This window comes from Pangasianodon hypophthalmus, chromosome 10 (genome assembly GCF_027358585.1).
Source record: "Pangasianodon hypophthalmus isolate fPanHyp1 chromosome 10, fPanHyp1.pri, whole genome shotgun sequence".
NCBI classification, from domain to species: Eukaryota; Metazoa; Chordata; class Actinopteri; order Siluriformes; family Pangasiidae; genus Pangasianodon; species Pangasianodon hypophthalmus.
This window is the reverse complement of record NC_069719.1, coordinates 15204326-15223649: the sequence shown is the minus strand read 5'-3', so window position 1 is coordinate 15223649 and position 19324 is coordinate 15204326. Positions and strand designations below refer to the sequence as shown.

General features: G+C 37.6%; 2 protein-coding genes and 1 long non-coding RNA gene across 5 annotated transcripts; 1 reads left to right on the top strand and 2 right to left on the bottom strand.

The window, feature by feature from the left end:
* Nucleotides 1-2777: 2777 nt before the first annotated feature.
* LOC113538992 (complement component C1q receptor) lies at nt 2778-5410 on the bottom strand. The gene has a single exon (XM_053237826.1). The coding sequence runs from the start codon at nt 5274-5276 to the stop codon at nt 3630-3632; it is 1647 nt and encodes a 548-aa protein (XP_053093801.1). The 5' UTR covers nt 5277-5410; the 3' UTR covers nt 2778-3629.
* Nucleotides 5411-8497: 3087 nt separating this feature from the next.
* On the bottom strand, nt 8498-13453 carry LOC113539000 (uncharacterized). Its single transcript, XR_003403892.3, has 4 exons — nt 13295-13453; nt 12901-12948; nt 8939-9058; nt 8498-8791 (listed from the first exon to the last, which is right to left on the bottom strand). It is a non-coding gene; the product is annotated as an uncharacterized LOC113539000 (long non-coding RNA).
* On the top strand, nt 9686-18741 carry LOC113538997 (calpain-3). 3 transcript variants are annotated; one of them, XM_026934516.3, is made up of 21 exons: nt 9686-9824; nt 10970-11223; nt 11564-11633; nt 11922-12040; nt 12117-12274; nt 12360-12537; nt 12723-12794; nt 13463-13548; nt 14362-14436; nt 14535-14695; nt 15827-15996; nt 16090-16101; nt 16207-16415; nt 16562-16619; nt 16975-17032; nt 17110-17174; nt 17386-17454; nt 17558-17636; nt 17828-17944; nt 18152-18204; nt 18323-18741. In XM_026934516.3, the coding sequence occupies exons 2-21, from the start codon at nt 10987-10989 to the stop codon at nt 18347-18349; spliced, it is 2073 nt and encodes a 690-aa protein (XP_026790317.3). In that variant the 5' UTR covers nt 9686-9824; nt 10970-10986; the 3' UTR covers nt 18350-18741. The 3 variants fall into 3 exon arrangements, with proteins under 3 accessions (XP_026790317.3, XP_034163651.2, XP_053093364.1); XM_034307760.2 differs by lacking the exon at nt 16090-16101; XM_053237389.1 differs by having other exon boundaries at nt 15827-16101.
* Nucleotides 18742-19324: the final 583 nt, after the last annotated feature.

Genomic DNA, 19324 nt, shown 5'->3' with positions numbered 1-19324 from the left:
TGTTACTCAAATATGATGTTTGGGTACTTTGGTGTACAACACTGTCCATCATTAGTTCTTTCATTATGACAAATATTACCACACATTTTTTGTTAGCACTACATAATTATTCAGACTAAAGAAATCTGCAATTTATGTGTAAATAAGTTTACTCTGACCATCATTTTTAGCAATACATGTTTACATTGCTATGAGCTTATAAACATAAGAAATTAATAACATTACTTCAACATGTAACTTAAACTGACTAAAATTAAAACAATGTCACCCAAGATGTTATTCCTGGTCGTGAAGACAAGAAGTAGTTTTACAGGTGTAACTGTGCCTCTTGAACTGTGGTGTCATCTGGAGCATCACTATTTTTTAGAAGTACATCAGATTTGCTTTTTCGCAAATAATACAGAAGTCCAATCAGAGCAGATATTGCCAGAATGATAAACAGTGTAAGACCAATATACTCTGCTGGAGTGGCAAAAGCCGCATGACTCAGCGTGTAATTTACAGATGGTGTAACAAGCGTGGCAGTTAATGGAGTTGGTTTTATAAGAGGAACACATTTAGATTTGTTTACCAGCATGAACCCTTTGTGGCAAGAGCACTTATAACTTCCAATCGTGTTCCTGCATTTTTGCGCACAGTTTTGGAACTTGCACTCGTCTAAATCTGTGCACTGTTTCTCGTCTTTGATGAAGCCTTCAGGACACTCACATGTGGGGCAAAGCTGTGGGCACGTGGCAGAGTTGCAGTAGTGCTCACAACGTTCAGGATGTTTCCTGCTTGGCCTGAACCTCGGAAGGCAGGAACACATGTGGCCTCCAGGAACATTTTTACACCGGTGTTCGCATGGAGCAAGTGAACAGTCTTTCTTATTCAGAATTTGCACTTCAGACGGTGTATCCTCCCAGCAGTTTTCCCACTGAATGCCGTCACACAAAAATCCGTCGGCCTGTTCCTCGCACGGCCGCTCAAACTTCCTGTTACTAGAAACCCACATGCACTGTGAGGAACACGCCACATCTTCCCCTCCTCTGTTCAGAGTCTTGGAATCACGTTGAGAATTTCTGCTACTGCTTAAACATTTACCTTCTGCCCCAATCCAGAAGTGTCCTGTTGTGTTGAAAAGCAAACTGTCAATAATTTTACTCGATGGCGTTAGTAATTTACCTCCATTTTCCATGCAGATCTTCTGGGCAGTTTTGAAGTCAGCTTGCATGTTATGAATACTTATGCAAGTTCTTAAATCTTCTTTGCATGCACACCGTAGTGTATGTCCCACATGGACGGAGATTAAAATAATAAAGGAGATGACAGGTCTGTAGGAATCCATTCTCCAGCAAATTCTTTATCTTATCTACAGACTGATCTCGTGTGTGAGCCAAAATGCTGGAGTCCCAAACTTTAGGCACCTTAATAAATGTTGAAAGAAGAAGGAAACGTGTCATTTCTGGCTCAACTTTTCTTCGTTGGAATACAGTCATAAGACCAACACCCACTGTTCAGTAACTGCCTTGTTTCATAGAAAATAATAGGAAATCCTATCTAAGAAATTTTTGCAAACAGGCAAAGTGTCTAGACAGTGTGTCTTCGATATACAGAACCATTCCTATTTTAAATATTTTGCAAAAATTGGAAGAGGGAAAAGAGAATTATGGAGTCGATTATGTCCATACATCAGAAGTGTGTGTGCACCACGTTGACATTGTTTCCCATGCAGAGAAAAAATAGGTATCCATTTTCCATTTTTATTTGGGCTAGTTTTATTTTTTTTTGTGTGCTTCTTCAGATGTTGATAGGCTGGAAATTTTGATGAAACCTTGCAACCCTGGTTAATGATATTAGCTCTTTTGTGTGCCTCACTGGTGAAGGGAAACACACCTGCTGTTTCAAACCCAGTTGAAAAAAGTATGTCTAAAATCACTCAAAACTGCTAGACTGTATGGTGGATGACTGTATGTGGTCAACACTCGAGTGCTTATAACCAAATTACTCTAAAAATTACTATAAAATTTCATAGCCTGTAGTGTAAACTGTGATAGTCTTTTGACTTAATTTTGTTTGAAGCTATGTGGTTATTAATGTCCTGCTTCACCAAAATCTGTGGTCATGAATTGCTTCTGCTACAGAAGTGTTTAAAAAACTCACATCAGTCATAAGTGTAGGTCTACTCAATACATCCCAGGGTTTCCACTTTTTGATATAGTATTTTGATTACTTTTAGTTGTTAAATTTGGCTCAAGTATGTTCTAAAAAGTCATATAATTTATTTAACCACTTTGGTTTAAAATTCATAGGTACCTATAGTTGTTACTGTGTAATGAAGCCAGGTAGCAAGCTGGAGGCAGTTTGTTAGTGATAACAACTACTACATATGCTGTGTTTATATAGTTGTGTTTATATAACGATATTGTTTATATACCACCATATTTACTGATGAGAGAGACTCTGTAACTATGAAGTAATACTACATTACAACAGAAAATAGTGGATCAGCCACTCTGTAACAAGTAAACAGAATATTCGGTATCCTTTAATATGCAAATTACACCATTAATATCAACTATCCCAGGTGACTAAACAATTTAAAAGTCACATTTTTGAGTTCAGGGTACTTTAAATAGATTTTTTGCAGTTCCTATGTTTTGCCATATTAAATTACAGTATTAGGGCAATATATCATGTGAAAAGAAACCTACATCAATAATATCAATATTCGAAAAGTTCATATAAATAAAACATGAAAGTGAGTTCCTACCGAGTAGACAAGGCCAGAAAAAATCTCACAGACATTTATGATTGAGGCTCAGATTTGTTTTATTATCATAATCCAACTATTAAGCACATTGCTTTACAGATTATTGATTTCTGAACTTATCACCCACTCAACCTAAACCAGTTACAATGTGTTCAAACATAGATTTAAAACATTTTGTATCTTGTAAACAGTTTTATTACACCTGCAGTTAGATTCGAGTTGACATTATTTATGCTTGTTTTCAAGTTACGGAGCTTCTTTTAAGAAAAACATTGGTGTGATTGGTATAATTTTAAACCCATTCAGTTACTGTGATCAGCCAAATAAGCTTATAACTATAATAATAATTAAATAACAGCTACAACAATCACATCCCTAAAAACTCTGTTTGTTGTTCTGTGGGAATCCTTAAAGGTTCTTTGTAAAACCTGATAACTGAGTGTTTATTAAAAGAAGTTCAGGTAGAACCTGAACTTCGCACTCCTTTGAAAGGTTTTATAGAGTGTATAACTTTGTAACCTTGATTGCAGTTGATAGGAGGCTAGTTTATAGTAATCTCAACATTCTGCACATTATTAAAATGATGACTGTGGACCCCCTGGCTATGTGTGAAGTACTTGTTCATTTACAAGCATATTTTTTGATGATAAGCATAAGCTGTATTAAGCTTCTGTGTTGTTATTGATCAAAGGTGATTTGATCTGTGGTTCAGTGCAGTGAGACAGTAGGAATGTCTTGTATCAAATGTTACGTCTTATTGATAAAAAAAAATCACAAAGAATTCAAAGTACAAGTAATAGTGCGTAAAATAAAAAACCAAAACAATAGTAAAGTTTTCTTCTGGTCTGTTGGAGTCCATTATAATAGTGTTGCGCAGTCAGTATATTCTCTTCCGCTGTGTTTCTAAGTGAGGTGTGTATCCAGAAGACACCCAGCAGTAGCTGTCTGCTGTGGCGCTTTTCTTCTGGGCGTCTTTGCGTGAGCGATTCCAGCGGTGCACAACAATCACCGCAGTGAGAGTAATCAGGAGGAGAAGGGGGATTACCGAGCCCAAAGCATACACCAAAACCCAAGAAGCGACAACTGAGCCATCATTGCGCACGCTTTGGTGCGCTTCCGCAGTTGTCTCTGTGTTTAAACGTGGCGTGACTGTGGTTAGTGCTGGCTCATCCAAACCTTTAGTTAACACTATTTCGAAATCACGAGAAGTTGTTGCGCGCTTTTGGTCTGGAACACAGCTGATGCGGTTCTCAGCTAAGCGGAAGCCTGGGCCACAAGAACACGTGTAGCTTCCGTCTGTATTGCTACATAAACCTTCACAAGGCCGATTCAGACATTCGTCGATATCTACACATTGCTCTCCATACTTTCTAAAGCCAGGAGAGCAGTAACAAGAGAACGAACCCTCGGAATTGAGACACTTGGCGTGACGCGCGCACACCGTTTCTGCACATTCGTCTATGTCCTCGCACACACCATCAACGTCCTTAAAGCCTTTCTTGCATTCACACTCATAGCCCCCTTGTTTATTGTGACATATATGACCATTGCAAATGTCCTGGTTACATTCGTCAACATCTTTGCAGCTGACCTTGTCTTCGGAAAGCTCAAAGCCCTCTGGACACGTGCATGCAAACCCGGTGGCTGTCGGCGTGCACTCGTGTTTGCAGGGTGAATTGCGGCAGGCGTCTTTAAGGAAACATGTGACTTTATCGTTGCCGAGGTAGTAGTCCTCCTTACAGTCACAACGCACTCCGACATCACCATCATCAAAGCACAGCTGATCACATCCCCCGTTTCTGGTTTTGCAGCTCCGCTGACCCGAGGCGCAGTATGGCCCGGGCTTTTCCCAGACGAAATGCGCGCCTCTTTCGTTACACACCGCATAAGTGTTCACCTCACTGTCATACGCGCACCTTATCTCAGCGAATGTTGCATGAGGTAACATAGCCAAACCGCGGTCTTGTTTAAGTGGCACTTTTAAAAATGGAAGCGTGTAATTAACCTCTCCCGGTCCTGCAAGTAACAAGGGTTTGCACATGCCCCTAAAATAATACACACACATATACAGCGCGCGCTCCCTACAAGAGCCATCGCTCCATTTCAGGCCCTCGGTTGCAGTAGAGAGCGAGACGCAGCGCTCCTCCGTGCACGTGCTCTTCGGTTCGTTTCTCCAGTTGGAGTAGGAGGAATCCGGGGCGCCGGAGATCCATCTGAAGCCGTGCAGCCCCTTGTCACTGAGCACACAGCTCCCTTTAGAAAGCTTCAGTCCTATCCAGACTTTTTCCCGCACTGAAAGCTTCCCGGCTAACGCGAGAAGTGACTTCACAGCTTCTAAATCATTATCGTCTCTTACTGTAATCAAGTAGCCGCCGTTTTCGAAGCAGTTCGCACTGGCTTTCTCAAACCTGACCTTTTCTGTGTGGAGAGTGAAGCACTCTTTGGCTGTGCACTTGGTGGTGGCACAAGTGGCTCTTTGAGCAGGCAGCAGAGCGCACAGCACCGCGATCAGAGCGCGCAGCATCGTCCCGCCGGTTTAACGCATATATATCCAGTTCATGTCCCAGACTAGATGCTGTTCGTAGGCCTCGAATGTGCTTAAACAGCCCAGCCGTGAAATGCCTTATTCAAACAGCCTCATCCTGTTTAGAGAATAATCCTAAACGGAAATAATATTTATCAGCACACTTCTTTTGTCTTTTCGCAAGGGAAGTTCCTGCCTGGAAGTCTAAAACAATTGCCTTCACCACCATGCTTTGTTTTGACTTCTTTTCCAGATTGTCTCTCTGCTGAAAACAAGTCAGACCCAAAATAGTGGCACTTAGTTATTCAAAGTTTACCTAGCTGTGTGGAACTGAAATCCTGGTGAAATTAGGCATTCTAATGGCACATTGCATTTGCAGACCTATTACTGAACTGCATTATGGCCAGAATATTCTATGTGCTTAGCTTACCAATAAAATCATAGTAGCTTTACTGACATGTCCTAATTTTCAGATTGAATGCTACTTGAATGAATGGCTTAATTAATTAATTAACATGGATTGTTCAGTTGTATTATTAAGCCATGCATTTCTTTTCACAGCTGTGGAAATACTCTGAGATATGTAAAAATTAAGCAATATTGCTTCCACTGAATATCAGCATGGCTGTGATTCAGCCATAGGCAGAGTGCCATGCTGATATACAGTAACAGCACGATTGTGAGTGTGATATTGCTTTTATACCTAAGAAAAAAATTATATTGAGTAACTGACATTTCAGACACAATATGGCCATATAATTAGTTTATTTATTTATTATTTATTAAGAAATACATCCTGATGAATCCATATTCACTGATAGCCCATTGGTGCATCCAGTGAAATTGGCTTATCTTCTTCCTTCTCATCTTCATCTGATGAGCTTTCATATCTTATGTCCGAAGTTATATTCATGAAAAATGTAGCATTTGCCATGTCTGCTGATGAAGTCGCTAACTCTAGTGTAGTAAGTGTCAGTGGGACTGTTGCTAGAATTGGAATTTTACACACGAACACAGACAAGCGGGTGATACAAAGAGTGAAACGTCCCAGTGAGGTTACACTAAATATAAGCACCCTTCAAACACCACTTGTTCAATCAAATTAGTGGATTGGAACTGTCGTGTAATATACAATATACCACACACTTACTCTAGATACAGCATCACTGTGTCTCACTCTCCTCTGAAAGGACAGATTCACAATCTGTTTTACATGTGCTGGTGTAGTTCACAGTTAGGTGAGCTGGTTAATGTTTTTCTTTAAATCTCAAGTCTTACCATTTGCTTTTTTGAGAACTAAATTTAAAACAATACACAAATTGTTGCACATATTATAACAGCTTTATTGTGCACATATATTTTACTGGTTTATACTGCCTATTTGCTGCCCATAAATCTGACCAGGGCCCACATCCTGTGTTTGTGAAGTGAGACAGGCCTAACCTAGTATTTCAATGCCAGGAAATGGCCTGTGCATTAAAGGCATTGACATCATTATAGCAAACTTCCTCACATTTTCACCATAAAATGGTGCTTCCAACCACATTTCATAGTATATAAATTTAAAATGAAGAAATCCTAGTGTTCTTTAGATATGAATATATTGTATGGAGTAGTGTTTTAAGTGAATTATTTGTCTCAATCGGAATATTCCACAAGTAGCTCATCCAATCTTTGAAGGATATTTATTCAATTACTGATAATAACCTTATTAGTAATAATAACCGTTATTACTTATTCACTTCTGGTGAACTTCTTTACTGGGAAAATCATTTGCTGTTATTTTATTAAACAAATACTGGCAGTGTTCAAAAGAAAACTTACTGTAAGCAAGGTTATCCACCCTTCCTGGATACATTCACCTTTCCTTGGGGAGCCACACTTCTTCCATGTGCTCCACACGAAATGGCAGGAGATTAAACACTCTTATTAATATCAAGATACACATCTATTGATATTACCTTGATGGCTTAAATACTGAAACCTGCTTTCCATAAAGTATAAAGATTATAAAGAATGGTTTCCTGTAGGACGTATCTGTGAGAATTGTGAAGAACCTGTGAGAACCTTAACATTTAGAAAGAAGTTTTCACTAAAAATAGATTGAATTGGCTGACAAAGGTTAAAATAGGAGCTCAGTGTGTGTTACATGTAATATTTTTATTTATATAACATTTGAATTCTCTATTCTGATTGGTCACCAGGTGTTGATTAATTTTTTCTAACAGCAGCTCTGCCATTGGTTCCTGCTAAGGCAAATCACAGGTTTATATTGTTTCTATAGTAACAACTCATTTACAGGGAATTCTTACTAAAGAATCTAAGGCTAATAATAAACAGATTTTAAAACCACATTTTTTCAAAAAAGAAAATGTCTAATTGTTGCTTTGGTGAAGTTTTCTTCAAGGAGACATTTATATAAGATTTTATGGAAGAAGTCTCTAGTGTCATTGCTTTGCAACAGTTGATAAGTTTTCTGCCAAAGCAGAGTCTTCAGGACAGAAGACTTTGTGCTTTCCAGTTTCTCAGTAATATGACAAGCTGCATTTATTTGTCGTTTTACCTTTAAAAGACAGAAAAAAGAGAGGCTGGTAAGGGAATTAGCTGCTATATCTTAAGTGATAACAGGGATTGACTTGTGTTATGGACATTCCACAACATTACAGTAATATGTAAACAGTTAAAAGTATTGTGCCATTTTTAAATAAATTAAAAAATTTGAATCATTGGCAAATTACTGTCAAAAATAGGAGGAATAAATATTTCTAGACATGCTGTTATCAGAATGTAATTAACTTCGGGGTGGTAACAATAAATCTGCTTTGCCTTGGACTGCATCACCCTAACACTGTGGTTGAATATTTTCCTATAATGGCATTCTCTGTATTTATTCATTAGTAATATTTTAAAAATATTTCTAACATTTGAAAAAGGTTAATCAATTTTAGAAATCTGAAAATATGGATAAACTTAGCTGCATTGATGTTGCTGCACTGTGTACACTAACATATTGGAGGTGCTCTTAGACCATTCTTTGGCACTGAATTGAAAGGTTTTTGTTCCAACCCAGCTTACAGTTAAACATGTATTTCCAATTTACATTTTTCTTTCTATATGGTAATCCCTGTTTGAAAGGGAACAGTTTTTTACCAGCGTGAATTAACAGGTAAGAGAGTGGGGTTTTACAACCATCTAGTGGCAGTGCACAAACACACAGCATATGGGACATAAAAAACAAACCAAACGATTTTAGAAAAAGATATATTAGATATTTAAGATATTTTAGATATGTATGTAAGTATCTGGACTCAGGTATCTCTTCTGTTATATTCTTACTTCATCTGATAGCTACAAAAAAGGACATTCATTAAAATTGCTTTGTTTATATATTTTTGGACAATGATTGGTATTTCGTAAGGATGAGCCTATGAGACAACAGTAGAGCTGTTAGGCTGTAATGCCACACATCATAGAAATGATGGAAGCATTCTGTCAGAAATTCTGTGGGCATGGACCTGCAAATATATGCAAAAATAAATAAATAAATAAATAAAAATAAAAGCTGTCACATAGTTGAAAGAGTTATGTAAAGCACAAAAATCCTAATTGAGTGTCAACTATGATGCAGCCACTGAACCTTCCTCAGCTCCTATTTAACTCACCGTTGTTCTGGGTCTGCTCTGGCTATACCCCCATTCCTCAAGGCGAAGAGAGTGACCAGCTTCAGGTTCCTGGGTGTCCACATTTCAGAGGACTAATCAATGGCTGTCAACACCACCTCACTGGTCAAAAGAGCACAGCAATGATTATACTTTCTGAGAAGCAGCATGTAGTACAGGACCTTCTGCTCATGCACCAACAGACTGAGAAAAAGCTTTTCCCCAAGGGCTATCACTTTGATGAATCAATCCAACCCACTGGACCAACATTCACAGTTATAATAAACTCCACTCTTCTGGGAAGGCTTTCCAATAGATTTTGTAACGTGGCTGTGGGGATTTGTCTATTCAGCCACAAGAGGATTAGTGAGATAGGGCACTAAACAAAATGGGCTTTCTATTTAAATCAAAATCAGATTAGGAAAATATAACCCAGCGATAACCCAATGAGCAGGTTTCAGGGAAAGATGGCTTGCATAAAAGGGGTATTTATTGCAAATACTATTTTACCTTCAGAGTCTTGGTTCTATCCTGAACTTGGGCTACTGTCTATGTGTAGTTTCTGTGAATTTTCTCCCAGTGTCCATGTGGGTTTCTCCCAATGTTCAGTGTGAAATAGAAATTTCCATTCTTGTAACCTTTGCATTGGCATGGATGATGCTGTGTAATAGATGGTGGTCTGGCAGGGTTAGACTTGCCCAATCTTGTTGATTCCCTGCTCTTAGGCTTTCAAACTGTAGTATTCTCAGGTAAATATGCAGACAGGCGGAGCATTGAACCCCACCCTTGAACAAAGGCAAACAAAAAAGATATAAAAGGACACCAACAAGAAGCAAGGCTACCGTTTCTCTGTGTGCGATCTCACTACTGTCTGTCACCTCACATTAAGGTAAAATAAAAACTTTTAAAAGTATTTTTTGAACTGCATATACTAATACCATATTAGAAACTCTTGCTCTAGTGAGTTGCAGTCTGAAGCAGGCTTAGCGCTTAAACTATCAATAATATTGCTACGTTAGCGTTTAACATATAAATATATGCGCACGCAGGTTGTTTCGTTTACTTGTGACTGATAAATTGTGTTGCTTACTCTTATGCTTACTGGCACTCTATTGCAAGGTCCATTTGTAAGTTTTCATTATGGTTTAACTGAGAGCTTTATGACTAGTGTGTATAGAACTTCTTAGCACTTCTGTTTTCTTGAACCATTGTAAGTTTTGGCTATTGCACTTTAGTTCAACTGGAAGAAAATCTAATACAACTTGCATCATACAACTAACACAACTGACTATTTAAAGTGCTCTGTGTCTGGATATCTTGAAAGATTTTGGATAAAAGCAGCTGCCAAATTAATACATGCAAAAGTAAATTTTACTGCAAGCATTCTTGAATAAAACAAGAATGTTGCTACTAGTTTAAAGCTCCTAGAACCATAAATCTGCAAGATCATGATTTTCTAGTCAGTGCTATTCCTTATTAAACCTCCTTAAAGACTTTGTCTTTATGCTTCATTATGCTTTTGGGTTGCACGTCCATCCCTCTGTCTGTCCATTCTTCCATCTGGCTGTCCGAGATTCTCATTATAATCTGAGCGCAATATCTCAACGATCAGTTGTTGAATGTTTTTAGAATATATATCAAATTATCATTATAACCAGCAGATGAACGGATTAGATTTTGGAATTGATCCAAATGGACAGGGCCTGCCTTGGGCCTGCCTTCACCTGCCTTCACCTGCCTTCCTCAGTCATGCATCCTGCACATCAGTTTCATGGCTGTTACATTCAAATTAAACTTTGCACACACACACACCTATCCTATTTGCTTAGCTACCAGTAATGGCATTGCTACAATGTGCCATTTTGCAATACTTTCATTTTGACAGAATTATTGCTATGTTGATGAAAAAATGTTTTGCAAATAGTCATTTGTTTATCTGCTCTTCACGCCTCTGTAGCTTTTGGATTTAGCATTTGAAAATGTTCAAAAATGAAGTGCATGTAATAACCATGTATGATTTATATTTTTAAACAGAATAAATATATTCTAAGATGTCTGCTCCTGGTGTGTGCCTGAATATCATAAAGGAGCGTCAAGAAAGCAATGGTGTGGGCACGCTTAGTAACCCGAAGAAGTTCCTGGACCAGGACTATGAGTTGCTGCACCAGTACTGTCTTATAAGAAAAAGGAGATATGTTGATGATATGTTCCCCCCTGACAACAGTTCCGTTGGAGAAAACTTGTTACAGCCTGAGGACTTGGCTAAAGTGGAATGGAGAAGGCCAACGGTATATCAGTAAAAACATTTTTCTCTGGCTTGATTGTGAAAATTACGCAATTGTGCTGAAACCTGTTCATGATATTAAAATAAAAATAAAAGCCACACTGAAAATACAAACACTCATTCTGAATTAAAAGAGTGCACCCATAGAAAATTCTTATCATGATTGATTGGTCACTATAAGATTATGCTTTTACTGCAGATTCTGGTATTCAAATTATATATTAGGCTACATGGAAGTTGGCAATTTTATATAAAAAGATTTGACATCTTAACATTGTTTTCATATTAGATTCCCTGCTATTATAAGTTTACCTAATTATTAATAGCTGTTGGCTTTATTTCAGGATCTGGTGTCAAACCCACAACTGATTGTTGATGGTGTGTCCAGGTTTGACTTTGCCCAGGGCGTAGTGGGTAAGATTATAATAATATATTATAATTAATGTATGTTTAAGGTACAATTAAGTAATGTATTATAATTAATGTATTAACTGAATGCATGTCATTTGTAGCCTTGTTTCCTACATTGTAGTGTAGGCATTTTTTTATTTTCAACTGACTCATCTTTTCTTTTTCTAATATGCTAATAAAGATTCTTTTTAAAAAAAATCCTATTTTACAGTTAGAGATATTAACAAACCTCTCAAATAAAGTGTCACGCAATGACACTTTAAAGCTCCTTGTGTGTTTTTGCTCCTTAAGGAAACTGCTGGTTTCTAGCTGCAGTTGGTGCTCTGACATTTCAGAGGCACATCATGCAGAAGGTCTTTCCTGTTGAACAGTCATTTCAGAAGGATTATGCAGGAATATTTCACTTTAGGGCAAGTACTCCGCTCAAACATATTTATATCTGTTTTGTTATGCTTTATGGTATTGTAACTGCATTCTTTTTCACAGTTTTGGAGGTTTGGGAAATGGGTTGATGTTGTAATCGATGACAAACTGCCAACCATTAATGGACAACTCATTTTTGTACGCCCCCAAAGTCCTAAAACTCCCCAAAGTCCCAGAATTCCTGAGTTTTGGCCTGCTCTGTTAGAAAAAGCATATGCTAAGTAAGCTTAAATCTAATAACACCATGATATAAATTTAACTCGCCATGATTTTTGCAGGGAACTGTTTCATTTGCATTTGTTTCAGAGTGTGCGGGTCTTATGAAGACATGAAATATGGCTGGGTATCTGAAGCCCTGAAGGACTTTACTGGTGGCGTGCACATGACATTATGCCCCCAAAATGAGAACCCTCAAATACTGTGGGACCTGATCCATCGAGCAGCCAGAGCCGACTCTCTGATGGGTTGTGGCACACCTGGAAATGTAAATACACTATTCACTACTGCTCCATGAACCTTTGTGCATGATAGCGTTAGAGAGATATTATTAGGCTGTAAGGTGATGGTTTCATTAAAATGCACATTCCATCATTGTGTTAATAACATAATTAGCTCTCTATTCCATATGTATGCCTGTATACCAAGCATCTTTACAAAACTCTTTTTCAGGCAGCGTTTAATACACAGCAGAACAATGGTCTAGTGGAGGGTCATGCCTACACTGTGACAGGGGTCACTATGGTACGGCTTTTTCTTATGAATCCATTTTAATGAAGCAGCTTGTAATTTTTTAGGGCCACTACTGTCTTTTAAAGTAATTTGTAAATGAAAATAAAAATACACTTACCTTACAACCAAAGTATCTGAACACAAGGTGAAAGTTCTGTTTCGAATGCTATAGGAAAGGCAGGAAGGGAATGAGTTAAAAGGATTATGAAAAGCAGTCTATCACACTAAGATGATCGTTTAGAATGATGTAACTAAGCATTGTATGTCTTATAGCGTGCGTTGTTTGTTATGGACCTCACTTAGTGCACAGGGGCACTGTCATGCTGGAACATGTTTAGGCCCCAGTGAAGATAGTGGCTGTTTAGCCAGATTCCTTATATGGCAATATTGTGAATCAAATTTTATTTCCTATGGTGTTTTTAGAATTCTATGATTTATTTATAAGTTTAAAGCCATTTAAAAAATTCAAACTGCACCTTTAAACCTTCAGCATTGTTATAAGGCATACTTACAAAATACATCAATAAGATACATTGTTCCTGGCTTCATTTTTCAATTTCAAAGCATTCTATTTATGATTAGTGTGTGTCTGTTATTCTGTGACTAGCTGCCTTTTGAAGTCTTTGAAACTCTTTAAAGGTTGAGGTTTTGAAAGATGTTTCCATGGGTGTATTAAATAGGTGACGAGCAATGGCAATCAGGTTCAGCTGGTAAGGCTCTTAAACCCCTGGGGGCACACAGAATGGAGTGGAAGCTGGAGTGATGGGTAAGAAGTTGTGCTATATTAAAACTTGTGCTATATTAAATCCTGTAAAACTACCATGCTATAGAAATAATAACCAAGCATTTAAAAATGTGCACATAGAAAAATCAGCAAAATAAGTTGTTTCACATAGTCAACAACACACTTAGACAAATACAAATGCAAGTAGCAGTCATAAACCATTATTACATGCAGCAGTGGTGGCTGAATGGTTAAGGCTCTGGGTTACTGATCAGAACATTGGGGGTTCAAGCTTTTGGGGACTTGAGAAAGGCCTGTAACCACATCTGCTCCAGGGGCGCTGTATAATGGCTGACCCTGCTCTCTGATCCCAGCTTCCTAGCAAGCTGGGGTATGCAAAAAAAACAAACAAACAAAAAAAACCCTGCATTTCACTGGCTCTGTACTCGTACTCTGCACAAGGACAATAAAGTTGAATCTAATCTAATATAGCAGGCTTACAGAATTGACTAGTGGTGTAGTGAAATAGAAGATGATCATCTGACATGGTTAGGTGCTGTATTGCTTTACAGCAAGGATGTTGCTAGTTTTCTATTTATGCACTTTGCCCCAAAGAATGGCGTAACTGTAATTAAATAGGGCGTGCCAAATATTTATGTTTCTGAGGCCCTATTCTTTGCCCCTTTCAGTATTGTGTACTCTGAACTTGTGTGTCTTGTGTGGGTTTGTATTGATGTTGCATAAGATAATGTGACAAATATTTTCTTTCTCGTATGATTGAGTCCGTAAATACAAGTACTTTGAATTAAATCATTAACTCATATTTCCTATTTGTCCTATTTGTAACTCTTTCAGATCACAAACATGGATGACAGTTAGTGAGGAAGAACGCAAAAATTACACAAATTTTGTCAATGATGGAGAGTTCTGGTAGGAACTACTAGAAATGGCTTTTAAACTCTTTTTTTAAACCAAATGGCCTTTTAGTGTATGTTGAATTTAAATATGTGCCTTTATTTTGCATTGAGGATGTCTATGGAGGATTTCTGCAAATGCTTCTGTCAGCTGGATATCTGCAATTACTCTCCTGCTTTTCTGGATGGTTCCCCTGAAAGCCACTGGATCTTATCAATGTACGATGGCCGCTGGCTCGCAGGCAGCACAGCTGGTGGCTGCATGGATTGTGAAAGTAATTATTGTATAGTGTCTTACTGACTACTCAGTATGTTTAAAACTGTAGTAAGTTTTAGTAAGTAAAAATGTCAATATTATGTATGTGGCAGACTTGTACAACCTGTTGAAGGCTGTTGTGTTCAATTCCACTAGATGTTAGGCCCATGTAAGTTAGCTAGTTATACTGTTCCTCTTTCAGCTGCTCCCATTAGGGGTCACCACAGCAGATCATCGGGCTGTGTATTTGATTTGGCACAGTTTTTATGCTGGGTGCCCTTCCTGACACAACCCTCCTCGATTTTATCCGGGCTCGGGACCGGCACTGAGAGAGCACTGTTGCATGGTTCCCTGGCCGGGAATTGAACCTCTCACCTCTGTGGCCTAACCACTAGTCCTCTAGGGACCTAAGTTAGCTAGTTATACTAATACACATTAATATTCATATACTGATGCTAGATAAAAGGCTAGCTCTTGTTTAAAGTGAGAAGATCTTTCACCAATAATATCGTAACTATTTAGGCAGAGCACTTGGTGTGAAAGACAGCTGCAGGTTAGAACACAGCACAGTGGAGAATGGCACAGCCTAACCCATGTTACGAAATGTTTTTCTGGATGTAGCTTGCAGTAGTATTTTTCCATCAAAGATGGAGACATTCCAAATCGTACATCCAGCGGCTTTAAGATTTTATGGACGATTTACTGTGAGTTGATGAGCAATTTCATGCTTTCTGCCACAGACCATGAAACACCATTGTAAAAAGACGTGTTGATTTCAAGTTGAACATTTGGTATTTTTGTTTTCTCATTACGATACCTACATAAGTAGAAGAGAATAGAAATAGAATAGAATCAAATCGAATAGCATAGAATAGAACATCTGTATTCTCATTGTACAACAAAATTAAATTCCAAATCTGAATATGAACTATAAACTATAAAATCTGAAAAATAGTCAAATATAAAATAAAAAAAATCTATATACTGTACATAAGAACAACATGATAACTTATAGAAGCTACAGTAATTCACTACTGATTATGCTAAATACCCATCATACTGCTTAGAAACATTCATAACATTCATAATGACCTTTTACATTTCAAGGTATTAAATGGAAGTAACAGTTTTATACTGCTAATCTGTTTAGACACTTTCTGGACCAACCCCCGTTTTCCAGTCAAGATCACTGACATAAACAGAGCCTGTGAACCAATACCAAAGACAGCGCCAAATATACTTGTGTCTCTTATGCAAAAACCTGATAAGAGAAACAGACGTCTCACCAGAAAACTTCACCTTGGTTTCAGCATTTTCAAGGCTAGTGAGAATTGTCAAAAATCTCTATTTTTTTTATTATGGTTGTCTACTCTGTGTCTTTGTTCTCATAGCTCTTGTTTTCCTTTTTTTCAGAGAACACCAGAGGTAAATTTACTGTAGTCGGTTATATTATTAACTTTGGCTAATATTATCAGTTTGTAGCACAAATTTCTTTCTGCAAATTCATATATTTGCTCATCTCTCTTGTAGATGAAAGATTCTAGACGGGTATCCACAGATTCCTCCATTAGCACCAGCAATCTGGTGTATTCCACCAAAGTGATGTTTGATTCACGTGAAATAACGGAGTATGTGAGACTGGAACCAGGAGAGTACATCATCATACCATATACATTTCAGCCCAATAAAACTGCCTCCTTCATCCTGACCCTCTGTTCTAAGACAGAAACCCACACAGGGTACGTGCACTACAGTTAACATTCAACACTGCTCAAGTGACAGTGTCCTAACTGTAGGGAGATTTTGTGATGAGAGACTTTTGGGACATGCTATTGCTTTCATTTTGGATGAATCATATTCCTTAACCAGTTTTCTTTTTTATTAGCGAACCCTTTATGGTACTCAGCTCTGAGGGGAAAGTGCTGCGTCAAATATCTGATCATGTAACTATACTGTTTTATTAAAAAAGAATAGCTTTTTTTTCCCATTAAAAAACTGAAAATTTTTGATGGAGGATGTTTCATAGAAAACAAAATTTACACAAATTTTCCTGCTGATTTGGGTATGGATTTGCATAATGCTTATTGGATGTCATAAGCTTGTAAACTGTACTAAAGAAGCAAATATGGACATGAAACATGATTTTGATGATATACTGCATCTCAGGAAAATGAAAATCTGTTCAACTTTGATTTTCTCCAGTTTTAAGAATAAAAGATGTGTTATATATAATAATATTAAATATATGCAATATTTGAAACTACAATCTGAAAGTTTATATTTCTCATATTATATTAGTATCAGGAAATCAACGCAGAGCAGCTTCAGAGATTTCTAAATGAGAACTGTTTTGGAGGTGAGCAACTGGTCTTATATGAGAGATAGACCTAGTTTACAGAAAACTTTTTACTTTATCAATATCTGTACTTCCAGGTGGTGTGCAAAGCACAGGAGGTTTCAGCTTGGATGCTTGCCAGAGTATCGTTGCTATGATGGATGTATCCTATACCTTTTCAGTCACTGTACCAATCATCCTACAATCCTGTTTGCATAGAAAACATCTATGCAAAACAATTGCAGACAATTGTAAAGATATGCGAATGGAATGAATAATGCATTCTTTGGCTAAGGTTGGCTGGAATTCTTTAAAACTGTATATAATTAGCTAGATGTGGGATCACCGTGCTCCTTAACAGTCTTCTCTAATAGCTCTCAGTTACTGGAACACTCAATGCATTAGAACTCAGCGAGCTGTTGAAAAAAATTGATTTGTACAAGGTAAACATGCATTTGTGTTTAAAATGTAGACTTTACTTGCCCACTATTTAAAAGATCTTTGCAGGTCTCAGTGATATATTGCAAACCTTATGTGTTTTCACAGGATATCTTCTTCCACGTGGACAATGACAGAGATGGCATTCTGTCACTGATAGAGCTTCGGCATGCAGTGGAAGCCACAGGTTCATTCTAATGTTTTTGTCATATAGTTGATGCAACTAATTTTGCTTTAAGACAAGGTATTGCATTACTGAGGTGTAATTTAGGTGGATATACTGTAGTTACGCTTCCATTTAGTCACATATCTGTCATATAGGAGTGCTTCCAAACATGAGAATTCTCACATGGTGATTACGGCCTTGTGCTACCTTAGGCTTCCGTATTAGTGATAATTTGCTGAAACTTACAACTCTACGCTTTGCTGACTCCACTGGGCGAATCACTCTGGAGAGATTCATCTGTCTGGCTCTACGACTAAGTTGCATGTCTGGTAAGCCTGGACTAATTTTTTTATGCTGTAATACATTACATATTAGAGTATATTATTAAAGATTCGTTAAGCATACAACAAAAAAGGAACAAAAATCCATTCTTCCCAAACATACATGTTCTATTATTTCTTAAGCAAACAAACCTAACACACAGTGATTTTAAATTCAGTGTCATTAATAAGCATATTATTTTCTGTGTTTAAAAGAAATATTCAGAAAACTTGCTGACAGACAGTATATGCACCTCAAAGAGCACGAGGTATGTCTTTTTAAAAGTTCCTTATATAATATCCATGTTAACATTCATGAATGATTTCACCTCTGTGATTATTGTTGTCAGTTTAAATCCCTTACATGCTCCTCTAAACATGTTTTAGTGGCTGCACCTTACTATGTACTCCTGAAGAAGTGGTGGGAACCATATAAAGGAGGATTTCAATCCTACAACATATACAACAGCACACTTCAAATTATTATAGCGCTTACTTGGGTTGCCTTTGAAAAATCTAATTAATGGCATTTTCTTACTTAAATAAAGAGAAACACAAAGCATGTCTTGGCACACCACTATGTCTACTTCTGCTACGTGTTGTGGCAGAGAGATTAAGGAACACTGCCCTGTTTTGTTGGCACTTGCACTTCGGTATCAAATTATGTTTGTGAACTTTAGCTAGTCAAACATTTGACTATCGCCAACAGCAAATGTCAAGGTGGTTTTTTCCCCACTGCACATACAATACAAGCTTGTGCAATGGTTTATGCAACATCTTTGCAAATAAATCTATTTTAAATGTCAGACCACACCTCTAAAACAGTGTGCCATTTTCTCGTTGTATTGATTCCTCACAGTATGAGCCTGCCATCTAGTGGAGACAGCTAGTGGAACTGAACACAATGACCTTCACCAACCGCCTCTATTCTTATCTATTTATTCATCAGGCCAGGCCCTGAATCAGCTGAAACCTTCCAGTGTACACTGGTTGTACCTCATGATTGATTGATTGGTTGAGTCGCTTCTTTAAAAGAGTAGAAGCATAGGTGCCAGAGGTGGGAGAAAACCCTGAATGATGTTAATACAGAGACTCCTGATAGGATGGACAGAAATAACAACACTTTTACAGCCAAAATCTATTTCAGCCCTCACATTTAAAATGATTTTTTTTTTTATTCAAGTTTTTTTGGTATACACAATTTTATAAATCAGATCACTTACACATACAACTCACAGCCAGAAGTATGTGAACACTCCTTCTAATTCATAATTTGGGCCTCATAGTTCCAGTGAATGGAAATCATAATGAATAAAGTATAATGTGAGATTCTGGAGAATTGCATGCTTTTGGCTTCATGATAGAAGGTGAACTGAAATGCAAAAAGAA